Below are 16,355 nucleotides of genomic sequence, written 5' to 3'. Positions count from 1 at the left end.
GCTGTAGCATCATGGTTTGTACCCACCGATGCTACATCGCCATAGCGCGTCGCTACAATGACGTAGTGTCTCGTGTAGATGTACCTTGTTAATTAAAATGAATATTCTTTTTGGATTCTATTTGCTAACACCCAATAGCTCCTCCCAAATTAAAAGACATCAGCACCAGACCTAATGATGTACTAGTGCATTCAGAGTGCCAGTTGGGATTGTTCATTAAGAGATGCAATGGGGCACACACATTGAAGACTACGTTGTAGTTTAGTTGAAGGATACTTCCAATTAAGTCTGCTAGAACACTTACATTTGGGCATGCTCACATGGGAGACTAACTTACTGACATCGGCACATCAATAAAAGATATCTCAATTTATTAACTGACCAGCCGCAAGGTATAACACCACAACCAGTCCATAATGGAATACTTGGTTATAGAAATATGTGCTCATTTCCACTGCTGACCATACATTTTGAAAAACAGATCAAGAAAGGTTAAAACACAAGCTTCATTTGACCCACCCAATGCAAAGAAAATGTTCTCAACTCTACATTTCCAGCTCCTATACATAGGAACTACATGATGGTTTTTAATCCCCATAGGGTTCAAAAACAAGTAAATTATCCTCATTACCTCATTAAGAGAGATAAGCAGCCAGTAAGCAAAAGAAAGGTTCCCTGAGAGGTCACTATCAAGTCAATGTCACTATTTGCCAGGTGGGAATTTAACAGGGGAAGTACTTTGACATAACAAGATGCCTTAACAAAAAGACAAAGGCTGCTGGCAGATGAGGGGGGAAAAAAAGCCAAACACAAAAAAAAATGCACTTTAAACTCAATCCGTTCCCGCACTGAGCTAAGCACATGCCCAGAAGAGGCAGCGCGTTAATTTGAACTGGCTCTGCAGCAATTGTATAGATCGGGCACTTTAATGGGGCTTTTTTGAAGCTTTTATCAAATAGTTGATTGAATCATCTTTAAATAAAAAGCCCCACTGATGCACCTGATCTATACAGGTGCTGCAGAGCCAGGTCAAACTAACATGCTGCTGCTCCCAGCAAAGCACAGTTTTGTTGTTTTTTTCATGTCTGCAAGCAGCCAAAGTGACAAAACCCTTGAGAAATGCACATTTTGTGTTATCTCACTTTTCCAAAGCTAAAGGTGACCTGGCAATTAAGGAAACAAAAGATGAGTACACAACTTTGAGATCAGAGATCTGCACAATCATCTGCAGCCCAGCCCTCACTGCTTGAGGAAAACCAGGTGCAATTGTCTTTGTTTACAGTGGAGTGAGAGTGTAAAGAATCCTGTCCACCTAATACAATGAAATGTTGATCCTTTAACTTCAATTACTCACATAGGCTTTTGATCTACATTTCAATAACACCCAATTTTGTTTGAAAAAAGGACATTTATTGTGGATTAGCAACTACTCATTAAAAATATATATCAATTACATGGTTCACCTTAAAAGGGGAGCATTAAATCCTGTTTGAAGTGAATGCGAGGTTCCTATGAAATGGTAAATCTACAGCCCTGACAGGAGAGGTCTGATACAATGAGACAGAAGTCCTCGCCCAAAAAGAAAAAATATTACAAAACAAAGAATATTAAGAGCTAGTGAAACCTGCTGTTTGTCCGTCACTTCTCAAGATACTTCTCTAAAGAAAAAAAAAGGCTTTCCAAAAAGGTAAATGTGAGTTTTAACTCTGTTGTATTAATAAAGGCAACATATACACTGTAAATGTCTACATGGACAGATCAGTTCTGCTTATCTTATTCCAATGGGAATGCCGCATATCACTGCCGTTCCACTGAGCGTCTGTCAACATATTTTTCCAATATTTATCTGATAAAAGTTTGACTAAGACACCTAGTTACCATACAAGTTAAGTCCTTAGGAGCAAAAACATTGTTACAGGAACAGCATTTGTTAGCACAAGATAAAGTTGTCTTATAGGCAGACTTCAGTGTATGGGTTCCTCAAAGGGAGTCCACTTTTTCATAGGCCTGTTTAAGGAGACTCAACATGTTCCTCATCTCAGCTGAGCGCTGGATGGTATTCAAGTTCTGCAAAACTCCTGTCTGGTTTGGGATCTTCAAAATCTCCTCCTAAAGAAGGAAGAAAGGAAGGAAACATGAAAAACATACGAGGGGAACACAAAACAGATTTATTTCCATCAGGGGTTTCACCCAATCAGACTTTCCAAGATAGCCCCATATACCCCAGATCAAAAATACAGAAAGCATAAATTATTCTTACTCAGCACTTAAATTGGAAATAGTTCAGGAGGGACCATTTCAGAAACTGCTCTCCGTGGCCACAGATGGGACAAGCTGATTGATCTTTACTTGAACCATTTGATGGAATATTCAAGCACAACTATACTGCTCTGGTTAGGAGGGAAAAGTGAAAACCACTGCACCCGAGGGGGCAAAGTATACAGTTTCTGTTGTCGCTTCCTCATTGCCAGAAGGGTGTCTGAAAAGATGGTGCCCTTCCCCTGCTCACCTGCAGAATAGGTGCCTCCAGACTGTTCGTTGGTAGCTCTGGGAGGTTGAGCACCCCTCTGCCACTTCCCTGGAAAACCTGAAGGACAGATAAAAATCAAGTCTTCACAAACACAACCACCGTGTTTGTTTTCATGCTACCATCCTCCTAGTTGTTTCATCTTGAAATACAGAGATGACATTAAGAAAGTCCTGGAAATGATCATTCCTTATCCCAAAGAAGTCTCCCCTAAATAAGACTTTTGATGAAGACAGTTTTTTTTTGGAGCTGGTCAGAACAACCACTCTGTGGCTCAATACAGCAAGCTTTGCTATAAGTACCATTTTAGCCTTGTTTTCCTCTTCCTCTAACTCACTCCGGAGCATCCGAATTTTGTCCTGCAGACTCTGAATATTCTCATCTGTGTGCTCTGCTGCTTGCATAGCTTTCTCAATTTCTTCCTGGGTCAAAACGGAAAGTGGAAAATAAGCATACAAAAAGCCAGCAAAGCATTCATACACCAAACACTACGCTAGGATTCAATCAAGCATGGCCTAACTTTACCTTTCCTAGACACAGAAAAAAATCTGAACAATCAAGAAATAAGAAATCATTAAAAGATCATCCCAATATATTTCGAAGGATCAGGAAAACAGCTCTAAGAACTGGATGCCAATCTCTGTGTCTGAGTCAGTGAAGCCTAGAAGAATCAGCTTCACCCTCTCCCAGCATAGCTTCTTCACTGTTAGATACAGCTGTTCCAATGTGCCAAACAATGCTGGATACAGTCTTGCTGAAATGCCACTGTGAAAGCCACCTTATGCATCTAGACACTTTTTTGGAGGAAACCAACCAGGAAAAAACATTCTGGGAATCTGTAAACTATATTTTAAATAAGTTTTATGAAATATGGGTGTCAAGTTCTAAGACTCTATGTAGAGACGCATAGCTTTTTTGACTCACAATGACAGACATACTGAACCTACGACCTATTAGCTATAGTTCAGAGATACAAGAGTTTGTTGCCAACCCAAAAATTCAGGTTATTTCTAAGCTGAAAGTTAGACACAGTCCCAGGCCCATGTTCATACCACCCACACTGTAAACTCTATCCCCATATCCTGGTGCAGGTCTACAACAGCTCCATAAGCTCTCTTCAAACTTCCCAGTAAACACACATCAGCCACAACACACATCCCTCCATACATGAGTATTTTAGGATGTGGTTGCAACACAGCCACATGCTGCAACACATGAATACCTCAAAACCTTCAGTTACTCATTCACAATGCCGTGCTCCTGTCTTTCAGTCATTTGGCTCTAGTCCTCTTCCCTTTAACTTTCCAGCAACTAGGTTGTCCTTTTACTCCCTGTTCAGCATTTAAACTCATATACGTTCCTTACAGATTTTTCCATAGTGATTAGCACAACCCAGGGCAATCCCTGCTCTTTTTAATGAATGCTATCTCATTTGGATGAGATGCTGTCTGGCCTGAGCTGCATAACCAAATTATTTTGAACATATGGAAGAAGAAGCAGCACCACAATGATATCTGCAATAGTCAAACAGACAGCATGTTTGCTCAGCTAAGCATTCACTAAACCAAGATTCAGGGCTCTGAACCTAAAGTTGTGAAGCACTTCTACAAGGCTGCTAGAGACACTAACTAGCTGGTCCAGTGATACTCCAGCTACGTACCCCTGCTATATAGAAATGGATAAGGTACTTGCCTGCGTGTCGAAGCACTAAGCTCCTACTTCCCCTTACCTCATTCAAAAATGGGATCCCTAAGTGGCAAAGAGGCAGACAATGATTACCAAATTGTGCCAGAATGCAACTGCTGAAAGAAAAAACTCTGGGCACAAGCATGACATCAATGGACCCAGCGTAGCTGGAAAGCCCACTCCTTGAAAGCCAACTATTGTCACAAGTACATCCCTGATACTTTCTGATAAACAGCTTTCATAGCAGCAATGCAAACCACCACCACTGAAACTATTGTTGGTCCTCCCATACCTGCAAAGCAATGTGCCTCCCCTACTCCGCGCTAGTTATGCTCCAGAAATGCAGTTCTGTGCTTGGAGTTAGGTCAGCAATGGCAGAATGTACCATTTGGGCCAAATCTGGTTTAAATGCCTCCCAATCTGTTATCTGATGGCCTGCTACCATTTGCATCCTCTAATGAACCCTGAAGACCACTCAAGGGCATCTTTCTGAGACTAGCCAGACTTGGGCTGCAATCATGGAATACCCCAATGGATCCATAGTTGAGTCACACTGCTATAAACATGCTTAATGAAGGTGCGTGCTGGGCTAACAAAGTTGCATGCTATAAGGGCCACAGTAACTTCTGCCCCAGGCTTGTGGCAGAAAGACAACTTGATTGTAAACTATTTCCTAAAAGGATCCCATGCTGCATAGCGTAAAGAAGCCTGAAAGACAATGTGGTGCTTCTTGGAACTTGTGGGCAGCGCTATAAGCATGGATTTAATATGTAACACATTAAACACCGTGCTTGAGTGACGGGTGGGTAGCATGATACAGACCCACATAACAAAGACTCAGAGGAAAAATCTGTAGGAGCAGCCATCACAGGACAAAGTTAACATTAATGTCACTATTTGCTTTGTCATTTAAGTCAATAATAAAGGTAAAACCTTGGGAAAGAATAGGTTTGGATCAGATCACATGCAATGGGAGCAGGCTGGGTCTGCCATCTGCTTACAGAAGCACTTCTACTCTTTGCTTTTTTGGGGGAGGATGGGGGGGGGGCAGGGGAAGATAGTGAAGGAATACAAAACTTCACAGTGGGTTTCTCCCACAAAACCAAGGGATACCTCTTGCTCACTCCTACCTCTAGGAATGAATAGAGGATGCAAAAATCCAAGGGAAGCCAGACACACAACTCAAAGATATTTCAGAATCTTCCTGCTTAAGGTGCCAACAAACAGAAAACCCTCCCTCCTCCATGCCCTACACCACAGGGTGTTGATCTATCCAGTTACCCAGCTCATCTGTGGAAGGTCCGTATTGGGTAGATTAGCTCCTGGAGCATGAGAATATGGAATAGTCCAATCTTTGTATAAAGACTGTAGCTAATAGGAAGAAAAGCAGGGAGAGCTTTTATGGTCAACACGGTCTGAGTCCTGGTGGTCATTCATGCCATCTTGCCAACATTCACAATGAAACTTGATGGGCGGAAGAGAGAGAACACACTATATATTCTGTAGCCCTCCTGTGACACTACATGCGCCACCCTGCACACTCATCTTCAGAGTAAATAGGGCATGAAATTAAAAACCTCCCTGTAGATTTTGAAGGGATGAGAAAATTAAAGTACCGATCACTCAGATCAGAGAATCACCCTCGTGAAACCCATCTGTACTTCAAGTACATAACCAAATACCAGCAGGAAACAGGTAAGATGATTATTAGTGAATTTGCTTCAACCCAAAACACTACAATAAGAATAATGTCACATCAGCAACTTGCTCAAATATTACCGTGGTACAAATGAGAACAAATTTACAAAGGGCCCGATAAAAGAGGTGAACAAGAACAGAACAAAACGAAGAGATTAAATCTCCTTCTTTTCCCAGAAAAAAGTATTGTCACCAGTGCATTCTCCTCCAACCCAAGTCGATTTTGCTTCCACTAAAAATTTAGCGTGTAATGAGGAGCACTACCACAAGGACAGATATTCTTTATTCCCTTTTCATTCCCTCTTTAGTCCTATACTTCCCTTACCTTCAGTAAGGCCAACGACTCTTCATTGGATGCGAGCTTCTGTTTTTCCTGCACCTTGAGGTTCACTACATTTTTCAAGTTGCCGAGCTTCCCCGAAGGCACCTTTAGGTTCTTGAAATGTCTCTGTAGCCTTGATTATAAGGAAAGCACAACTCATTGGTCACTTTAAAAAACTGAAAAGGTAACCCACAAATAACCCAGCTGGGGAGAAGTAATATTCACCAGCAGCCAATTCCAGAGCTGCCATTTTTGAAATAAAGTGTCCAAGATATTTAACCAAGAAAGAAATGAGAGAGTACAAACACAGAATGGAGAGCTTAGAACTTCAGAGGTCTAAACTTGGCTATCACACTGATGAGCCTTGTGGTCCACATTCAGCTGGCTGAATTTGCCATCAGTAAGAGACCTAATGACTATCCCCAGGTCTTCATTAGAATCAACTAATGTCTCTCAAGTGCAAAAGCTCAGCATTATTATTTAAACCCTGAAAGAAAAGTTTTGATTGATTACTTGATTTTCACTGAGGATTCTTATGCATAAAGCAGGCTTCCTGCCTGAGTTTGATATGGGTGCCAAGAGGTCTAGTGATTTTGCCCAGGTCACAACGCAAAAAAGTCTTTCTTTTTAAGTAGAAACGAACTGATATGAAACAATTTTCACAGTTAGTACTTGTTCAGACATCAGTTTATTATCCACGAAAGCCCAAACCCTCATTTTGTTCAAAGGAATGCAATTGCTCATAAAAGTCTTTGCCGTTTTAGTACTAAATCATTACAAATCTTCACTGAAGTAATTTCTGGTTTTAAAAGCCCAGGGTGCAAGTCAGAGACAGTACTGTAGCCAAGTGAGGACCAACCTTTTTGGCCAGTGTGCCACAAATCTGCCCCACACCCTCCACAACTGCCACTCCAATTGTCTTTCCTTGACTGAACAGCTGCTCTGCTTTCTGGCCCCTGCCTTATCTCCCACTCTGCTTTCTGCTCCCTGATCTGTGCTCCTTAGCAGAAAATTGCAGCATATCAGGTATCTGCCCTATCTGCTGGTTATGTCATTAACCAGTCTGCAGCATGCCACTTGCTGGCCACCCCTGCTGTAGCCAATGTTCTTAAAGACACTGACCTATTTCAACAGCATATTGCCGCTGTGAAATATTTACACAGCCTCCCTATAAAATTCTGCAACAGGATTAAAGTGTCAGTATTTACATTAAACGAATACTAAATTTGTGCTGGTTTTCAACACTATATCCCCACTTTCAGCTACAGAGTTCAAAATAAGCAGGGCCCTTACGTGCCTTCACTATAAAAGACACTAGATATTAGGTTTGGCTTGTGGCTATGTTCCCTGCCTATGAATCTATTTCTAAGTAATGTCTGATCTAGTCCCACTTTTTGATACAAGACTAATAGCAATTTTATCTGTTTCCAAAACAAGAATATTTCAAAGGAATAACCCAACACCATAACTCATGCCTTTATTAAAGATGGTGCACGGTGTAGAGATGCATGACAGAACAACTTCTTCAGGCTTTAAAGGAGCCATTGATTTTGAAGGCATATAAGACACCTGCGGTACAATTTACATATAGGCTGACATTCCACAATCCCCACTGAGTTCAGCTGATGATAGGGAAATCAGCACTTCTGAAAAAAACAGGCCCAAGATTCCTTAATTCAGCACCACAAAGACATCACTTTAAAAACTTCTCTCTTAAATATTTAACACACAAAATGTCACATCTAATCAAGACTATTGTTTCGAGTCTAATATTCTGCTTCTGATAGTAGCCAAAAAAAACCCCAAGATCTCCTACATGTCAAACTATTTTTGAAATAGCACTTAGATACTATGCCAAAACACTTGGCATTTATCCATCCCTCTCCATACATGCTGATGATTGGCAACATAAGTCTAACCCTACTTACTGAACTCCTGGTATCACAAAAGCAGACGGTCATGAATTGCCAAACTGAACGTCTTGCTTTCAGATACAATTCACAATTCTCAAGCATGGAATTTAATAAAGGAGCTCCCAGGAATATTGCTTCTAAAATATGATTAGAGTGAGCCCTGATACTCTGAGCAACAATTATACATCCTCTTCAGTGGAAACTAGATTGGAAAACCATCACAGTATTTGCAATTTCATCAATATCTACGGCAGCACTTTTCATTGCCTGTTACCATCAGGGTTGCCCAGTGTCTGTATATTTACAGCCACTCCATTTTTTTTAAATCCTAAAAACACCTGTCAATAATTTTTTTTTTAAAAGAGTCATCCATAAAGAACAAAGCAACTAGAGCTTGATTGAAGCTCTGTCCTTGGGAAGAAGATGGAAACAGTGTTGAAGGGCAAACAGAGCACAGCAATGTATGTCTGAGTGAAAGCACAGCACCCTGCCTGGAGCTCTTTTCAGGGCTTTCAGTAGCTCCCTCGTGTCCCATCCAGCCAGGTGCTCCCACTGCAGCTGTGTCTTGTCTTCTTGTAACACTGCTAAGTTGCAAATAGGCAAATAGTATTTCCTTGGGGTCTGTGCCAGGACAGGGGAAGAAGAGGCATCAGAGGTTAGACTACAGGGTGGGCTGTGGAGCAGCATAGTGTGGGGTGCAGTCCGGGTGTATCAGGGTATGGGATAAGTAGTTGACCCGGGGGGGCAATTATTTCAGCTGGAGTTCTGCTTAATGAGTTTTGGTAAACTGTTGAGGGCCCCAGGGGGCTCACTGCTAGCTACACCACCAGCAGATTGGGGCAGGGGGCTGGGACCTGCCCCTCCCCTGAAGTTCTTTGGGGCAGAGGCAGGTCCCAGCCAGCTCCAGGCTCCATGGGAACGAGGTTCAATTGGTGGGTACCTGATGAGGCCACATAATAAGTCAACTTAAAAGGTGAAAATACTTTAAATCACAGCAGCTTGCTTGTTTAGTGGAGTTTCTCAGAATCACAGGGCATTCGTTGATCTGCTGTACTCATCTTCTTGGGGAATTTTATGTTGATTTTGACTGAGGCCAGACAAAATAGATTACTAGTATTTGCAGATATTCTGCAAGTAGATTCATGTTGTCACCATGGACGTGTTTCCTTTTTTTTTTGGTTTTTTTTTTTTGTTTAAGTTTCTATTGGATTATTTGTTGAAATGTTTAATTTAGAAAGTCTGATTTTCTGATTTTCTTGTATCAAGTCAAATATTTGATTTTGAAAATTCAGTTTAAAAAGTATTTACATTCTGACCAATCAAGTGAGTGAAAAACACATCCCATCCAGGTCAAAAGCTAAAAATAAAAGAACAATAACAACAACCATCTGAATATTTTAACATTTAAACAGGAAAAAAAAACCAAGTTTTTGATTGAGAAACAAGAAGTTTCAGAAATTCAACCCTCCTTTCCCTATAAATTCTGTCAGAAAATAAATGCTAGTCAAACAAACGTGGTTAAAGCAAAACAACATAAAAACTATAGCTGCATCATCGCTGTTCTGAAAGACAAATGTCCTCTCTTTTACCTACTTCTAATATAATTCATTTCCTTTCTTACTAAGCAGGGCACCTTGGGCAGATACCCTGCTCTCGGTTCCATCCCTTAAGTCAGGCGGGTCAAACTCAAATCATGAAGCCATAGCAGTAAAATCCATGAACCTGTCCATGCTTCCTCCAAGAGCTGTTTGAAGTGTCAAAGGCTGGGAGCTCCGACTCGGATAATATTCACTATTGTTACTGCAATATTCATCACATGGCCTTTGGCCAGAATGCAAATGAAAAGCACCAAGCTCCTGGCCGCTGTAAGCAAGTCACCCCTTGCTTCCAAACCAGTATTTTCTTCTGAACTTTGCACTTGCGTTTCACCACCAATCCTGCCTCCCTTCCCGCTATGGAGTGAACCCTATCTGTTGCAACCCTCACTGTCCTTTTCCAGTCCACACCAAAGTTGTCCAAAGCCTGGGTCAGGCTGTTGAAAATGTCTTCTCCTGAATGAAGGTCAAGATGATCCCCAGTGAGGTTGTCTTTGACTGGCACAAACTCCTCTGTGACATTCAGATCTTGATCCAGATCTGGAACAAACACAGCTCACAAAGAAATGTCACAATCCTTTCTGCTTTCATCAATTGCTATTGAAAAGTTAAAAGCAAATGCATTTGCCTTGTTCTGGAGTTGGTTTTGCAAATTATCAGAGAAGTCACAGATTCTGTCACCTACTGTTTCTTGAGAGGCTGATATATTCACAAGCTTGCAGCTCTCTGAGCACACTCTGTTTTCATCACACATTTCTACTAGAGCTGTCCCACGGCTTTGAGGAAGATTTCTTTTTTGCTTTTTATGCTTTCATAACCACTGTTCGAGTTTACTTACTTTGTCTTCACATCGTCTTGATAAACTTGCTGTGCTTCATGCCGTGGCGGGACTCATAATGTCTCTGCCCGGGGAGCTCTTTAAAAGCAGCCACAGCTTACTTACAAGCCAAGCCAAATACACAGGTTTTCCATTTGTTTCCACAAAGAATTAATAAGATCCTACATTTTATTGGACAGGCAAGGATTTCTGGGGGTGTTGTCTTTTACTGGTCCAACTTTTAGGTCTGTGTGAAGCTTCGGGTGCTGATTCAATTCAGAGGGGATTTGGCCCGATTCGGTGGCCGAATCTCTGAATCAAATCAGGGGATCAATTAAAAGGTCTGAATTGATTCAAAGGTCTCTGAATCAATTTGAAAAGATGCCGAGAGCTTTGGCGATTCGGGCAGTCCCCACCGGCTGCAGCAGGGAGCTGGACCCAGACTCCATGTTGATAAGTAGGGGGCAGAGGAGGGAAGGCTAGAGGAGAAGGAAATGGACCATGGGGGACCCCCGCCAGACCCCATCCCCTGCCTGCTCCTGCAGCCCTCCTGAGCACCCGACAATGCCCAATCACTGCCCCAGCCCCACCCACCCCCCCGCCAATGGCTGCCCCACCTGGCCCCAGCTCCCGGTTGTTTAGAAAAAAGCCCGCATTCATCAGGTGTTGCCAGGCAGGGGGGAAATCCCAACTTCCCCCTGCTGCCCCACACTGCGTGGGGGGCTCTTCCATGAGCCCCCTGACCCCTACCTGCTCTCCCAGCCCCCCCAGGACTGCCCTGCCCGCCCCAGCTCCCGACCCTTTAAAAAAAACCCAAACAAACCTGAACTCACTGGCTCCTGCAGCAGCCTTGGAGCTTCTGGGGGCTAATGGCAGAGCCCCCCATGCAGCTTGAGACAGTGGGGGCAGTGGGGATCATCCTCGTCACCTGGCAGGAACCGGTGAGTTGGGGCTTTTTTGTTGCTGTTTTTTTAAAGGGCCAGGAGCTGGGGCAGGCAGGGCAGCCATGTGGCGGGGGGGTGAGAGAGTGGGCAAGGGTTGGAGGGCTCGTGGCAGAGCCCTCCTTGCCACATGGAACGGGGGGGGCAGTGGGGGTCACCCCCCCCTCTTTCCTGGCAGCAGCCGGTGAGTGCCAGCTTTTTTTTGTTCAAAGAGCCAGGAGCTGGAGCCGGGTGGGACAGCCATTGAGAGCGGGTCAGGGATGGAGCCTGTGTAATTTGGAGATTCAGTTGATTCAGCAGCAGCCGAACCTCTGAATCAGATTCAGCCAAATTGATTCAGGACAGTGCTTCAAATCACCCAATCTAATTGCTGTCCCCCGAATTGACCGAAACCAAAATGAATACCAGCTACTTTGCACAGGCCTACCAACTGTGTAGTCGGGATAAAGTTAGAGAAGCTTTCAAATGCGAGACATTCTTCCTCCAGTTTCCATTTTTCTTGAAAGAGATGGAACTCTGTCTTCTTCAAAGACATGGTATCTGACGTAGTATTTTGTGTTACAGATAACACAAAAATACAAGACGTAACACTTGCCACACTTACTTATTATGCAACAGGTGAATAGTAACATTGTTACAAATATGGGTATAAGTCTTCTAAATAACACCACTACTGTTGGGTTTTCAAACGTTTATCCATTCCAGCTGTTGTGCTTATACAGTGTCTCCTCATCTACACACAACTCTTTGCTTGTGACTGTTTCTTATAAAAAAAACAACTCGGTGCAACCGAGGTGTAACTGGCCAGAATTGCGCCCAGGGCAGTCCTTCATCTCCACTGCCCCACCTCCTTTATCTTCCTTCCAGATCTCTGGCTCTGGAGACTCTGGCAGTGGGTGACATCCCAGAAGCTGGGAGCTTTGTTGTTGAAGGAAGATGTCACCTCATTTTTTCCTGCTGACACTTATATTAAGGAGCCAGAAAATTCACCAATTTTCAGAGGCAAAAACATGCGGTGACATTTTCCCCCAGCAGCAAACAAGACACTTTCCAGAACTAAATTTCTGAGAATGCCCTTTGCTCACTTGGATACACCCCTATGCTGCCACTGCTGCTTTGCTGCCAGAGCTGGAGCCAAAAGGTGCAGAAGGACGGGGAGCATGGGATGTCTGTTCCTGTTGGGCAGCCCCACCACAGGCAGAGCCCAGGGCTCACATGCTTGCCCACTTGTACAATTTGCACCACTTCTATATCATGCTTGAGTATTTCTCAAAATGTCCCACACATCCCAGTGCTCTTCCTTCCATAAAGATTTGTTCACATTACCATGAATTCCCTGGGGGGGGCAGGTTCCCCCTGATTCTGGTTTGACTTTCAGCTCTAGCTTTTGACTCTTCATCCTGGTTCTGTTAGAAAGAAACAGAATAGTTGAGGATAGGAAAGAGACAGAGACAGGAGGGCTACAACAAACACAAGCCATGCCCATTGGGCAGTACTAGCACAAAACAAAAGGAGGAGGTGGAAGCTGAGAAGAGAGAAAGAAAAATGGAGACAAAACTGGGCACACACTGGGGGTGATCTAAGTAACCTTGGTCTAGTTCACTAGAGAACACTATCATGTTTTACACTACTAAGGTGAATGAAGCTATCTGCAACTCTTCTTCAACACTGAGCTCAGGGAGAGTCTAACAATCTCAAGAGGGAACTGCAGGAAAAAAAAGATGATGCGCTGGATGACCCACCTCCCTGGGCTGTATATCTGGCTGTATGTTTGAGACCTGTATCTTAAAGGAAGGAAGGTCCATCCACCACTAACACCCCAATTGATTCCTACAGTTTAGCACACTAGTTACTGTAGTCAGTGGCACACAAAGGAGTGATGTGGCCAGCACCAGATTGAACCACCTTTAACTTACCCAGCCAAATTGACCACGTAGCTATTTACTGCATAAACTGGGAACAACCTTTATCATGAGTCCAGAGTAGGACTTGAATGAATGCTTCTGGAGCCATAGCAAAACCCCTTAATCTCCTTGATGCCACACTCCCTAGCCATTGAAACATTGCATACATAGATGTCGTTGTACTGAATTAACACAGGTTTTCACTGAGACAAGAAGCTCTCCTGTAGCATTTGTTCCATTTTACAGTTAAATCAACAGCTGCTTTTGAAATGCTCATACTTATCATACCTTTCCTTGCAGGTCGGAGGATGTGTGCAGGCGAAAATCTTGCCAAAATGGAGCTCTTCCTCTTCTTCACAAGACTCCTCCAGAAGTTCACATTCCACCCTGCCCCTGGTGTTTCCAGCTCAGACCTGGATATCACCCCTGCATCTGGGTTTACTACACCCCCAAAGCCCCATCAGATCTGTGTAGTGCCTCTGGCTTAGGGCTTCTAACCTGGTTTCCCTATCTTATCCGTGTATGTCTTCAGGCCTCCCATATAATTGTGCCAATAGAGAGAAATGCAGGCAGCCTTGAGCACACTTTGACCAGTGCTTTGTTACAGCTCTTTCCTGGCTCCCTTTTTGTCCATGAGTAATCCCACTATTCCAGAGGTCTTAGTGGGGTTCCAAAGTTATAACTGTGTTCAGTATTTTCCATTATATTTTAAAGTACCACAGGAATCTCTATGCTTGTGCTTGTCATTAGATTGATAGCTATGGGACACTTGAAAGCAGATAGATAGATAGATAGATAGATAGATAGATAGATAGATAGATAGATAGATAGATAGATAGATAGATAGATATGCATCCATACATACAGGACACAGGGTCAAATTTCTGATGTAGCTTTGGCATAGAAATCCTCCTAAATCTACATCTTGAGAAACCCCCAAAATGCTGACTCTTGTGCCCTCAAAAGTCAATACCCACTGCAGGGATGATTTTCAGCTGGATAGGAAGTGTAATGAATCTGGGTCATAACCTTGCACCCAGCCAGTCCCAATCAACAGAGCAGGGTAAGTCATCTCCAGAACAAGTACCACTGGTAGCAAGACCAAAGCGCAAAGCAGCACCTTGGTCTCAGCAAGGCTGAGTAAGCCATCAGGGCAGCCAGTCCCCAGAGGCAGCGGGCCCTACCTGCTCCAGTCTTTGAATGCCAAGCCCAACCTGTAGGCTCCTTGCCCAGGCAAAGGGGGAAGCTCTTGCTGTAGGCCTGCTGTGTGCTTCCTTGCTGGTTTTCTGGTTCTGACTCTTGGCTCCAAATTTAGCTTCTGATCTGGTAAGACCCTTGTCATTCCCTGATTGTAGTTTGACCTTCAGCTCTAGTTTTTGACTCTTTTGACTCCTGGTTAACTCTTGGCTTACCCTGTCTCCAGCTACAGCTTTTGACCCCAGTGTGCTTTGCTTTGCGTATGATTGCTGAATCCAATTCTGACACCAAACTCCTCCATATCTCCAGCTCCCTGGGGAACTGATCAGGACAACACCAGTGCTTCAGGTGTATAATCATTAGGCAAGACTACCCATGTCCTGCTTTCAAAACTTTCCTCTCTGTCCCTGCTACAAACTTACTTCAGCTGCTTTAGTCTTCTTTTGTAACTAAGCTGGTTGTGATGCTTTGCTTCATTAACACTCCTGAGCATGGTCCTCTCTAATATCTACCTGCTCTAGGTTGCAGAGATTTTCTTGCTATCTCCCAGTGATTTGGGGGTAGGGCAAGGCAGGAAGACTGAGAAATCAGTGTTCCAAACCTCTTTTTAACCAACACCTGTGAAAATTGCCAAAGAGTCTGTGGTTCTAGGAGTGGCCTTCTTCATCATCAACAGACTCATCTACAACCCTTTCCTTGACCCCTGGGAGTGATCATCCTTGACCATGAGGGATTGCTGCCACACCAAGGTATATTAGGGCTCCAACTTGCTCTTTACACAGAACTCCAGGCATACTGACATAGCTAATCCAATGATAGAAACAGATGTCACCAAATGAAGTGGATCAGCTGTGTGATGGATCGTGGCACAGCTCATTTGCTTCACTGGACAAAACACATGCTGCTCCTTGTCTCACCCTTGATGGTGTAGTACAAGGGATGATGTGATCTCCCCACTTTCCCTTTTCAGATTCCCCAGTGATCACCAGGGACAGGTCTAGCCTAGTGGGGAGGGGTCTTTCCCTGCCCAGCCAGACTTAGGGTCTAGCTGAGTGGGAGAAACGGGGAGGGCTGGGTCTGGCTAGGTAAAGAAAAGCCCTAGTTTCCCTGCTCAGCCAGACCCAAAGCACAGGTCTGACTGAGTGAGGAACTTCAACATCCTCACTTATGGAGAGACACCCTGAGATTCCCCTGAGTGCCCATATATAAAACAGAGGAAGCGAGCAAGTGCTCTGGGACCCTGAGGGTCCCTCAAGCCTCCAGAGCAGCCCAAGGCAGTGGGAGAGTGCAAGCAGCTCAGGGCATTTGTACCAGTGGCAATGCATAGGGAGTGCACAGGGGCGCATGTTCACCCCCTGAGAGCACCGGTGCACCCTCTGACTGGCCATGTTCACTGCTTAGGCAATGGGCAGGAGTGGCAGGTGGAAGCACTGGTGCCCACCCTGCAAGCGCCGGCAGATCGCTGTAGTCACTCCCAGAAGTGGCCACAGCCACTCCCAGAAGCAGCTGTAGTAATTTGCTGCAGCAATCAGCCATCAGGATCGGCTACAGTCACAGGGGGGGCACATGCCCCCCCTAACTAAGGCAGCACCAGTCACCCATGACTTGTACTCTTCCACCACAGAGCTTCCTCTGAGTGGCTCAGAGCCTTGGGACCTGCTCATGACCATGCCACAAAAAAAACCCTCCTGCTCCCCTGCCCCAAGTGTTGCTCTGATCCCACTCCCCACAGGCATACCCAATACCATTTGCATG

General features: G+C 44.1%; 1 protein-coding gene across 1 annotated transcript; it reads right to left on the bottom strand.

Annotated features, from left to right (window-relative positions):
* Window positions 1-354: 354 nt before the first annotated feature.
* LOC132247632 (centromere protein Q-like) lies at window positions 355-13,775 on the bottom strand. Its single transcript, XM_059720229.1, has 5 exons — window positions 13,692-13,775; window positions 6,237-6,366; window positions 2,830-2,949; window positions 2,510-2,587; window positions 355-2,109 (listed from the first exon to the last, which is right to left on the bottom strand). Exons 3-5 carry the CDS (start codon window positions 2,929-2,931, stop codon window positions 1,981-1,983), a joined length of 309 nt encoding a protein of 102 aa, XP_059576212.1. The 5' UTR covers window positions 2,932-2,949; window positions 6,237-6,366; window positions 13,692-13,775; the 3' UTR covers window positions 355-1,980.
* Between the last annotated feature and the right edge of the window lie 2,580 nt (window positions 13,776-16,355).

The sequence above is a fragment of the Alligator mississippiensis genome, unplaced genomic scaffold, assembly GCF_030867095.1.
Source record: "Alligator mississippiensis isolate rAllMis1 unplaced genomic scaffold, rAllMis1 scaffold_27, whole genome shotgun sequence".
NCBI lineage: Eukaryota > Metazoa > Chordata > Crocodylia > Alligatoridae > Alligator > Alligator mississippiensis.
Note: the sequence above shows the minus strand (reverse complement) of the source record. Positions and strands in the feature narration are given on the sequence as shown.

Bases quoted from the DNA above. Each gene is read 5' to 3' on its own strand.
- LOC132247632 (XM_059720229.1), bottom strand. From the start codon at position 2,931: ATGCAAGCAGCAGAGCACACAGATGAGAATATTCAGAGTCTGCAGGAC. The intron at 2,588-2,829 runs GTACTTATAGCA...TCTGTCCTTCAG, and splicing joins AGGAAAACAAGGCTAAAATG to GTTTTCCAGGGAAGTGGCAG. The intron at 2,110-2,509 runs GTGAGCAGGGGA...TTCCTTCTTTAG, and splicing joins TGGAGGCACCTATTCTGCAG to GAGGAGATTTTGAAGATCCC.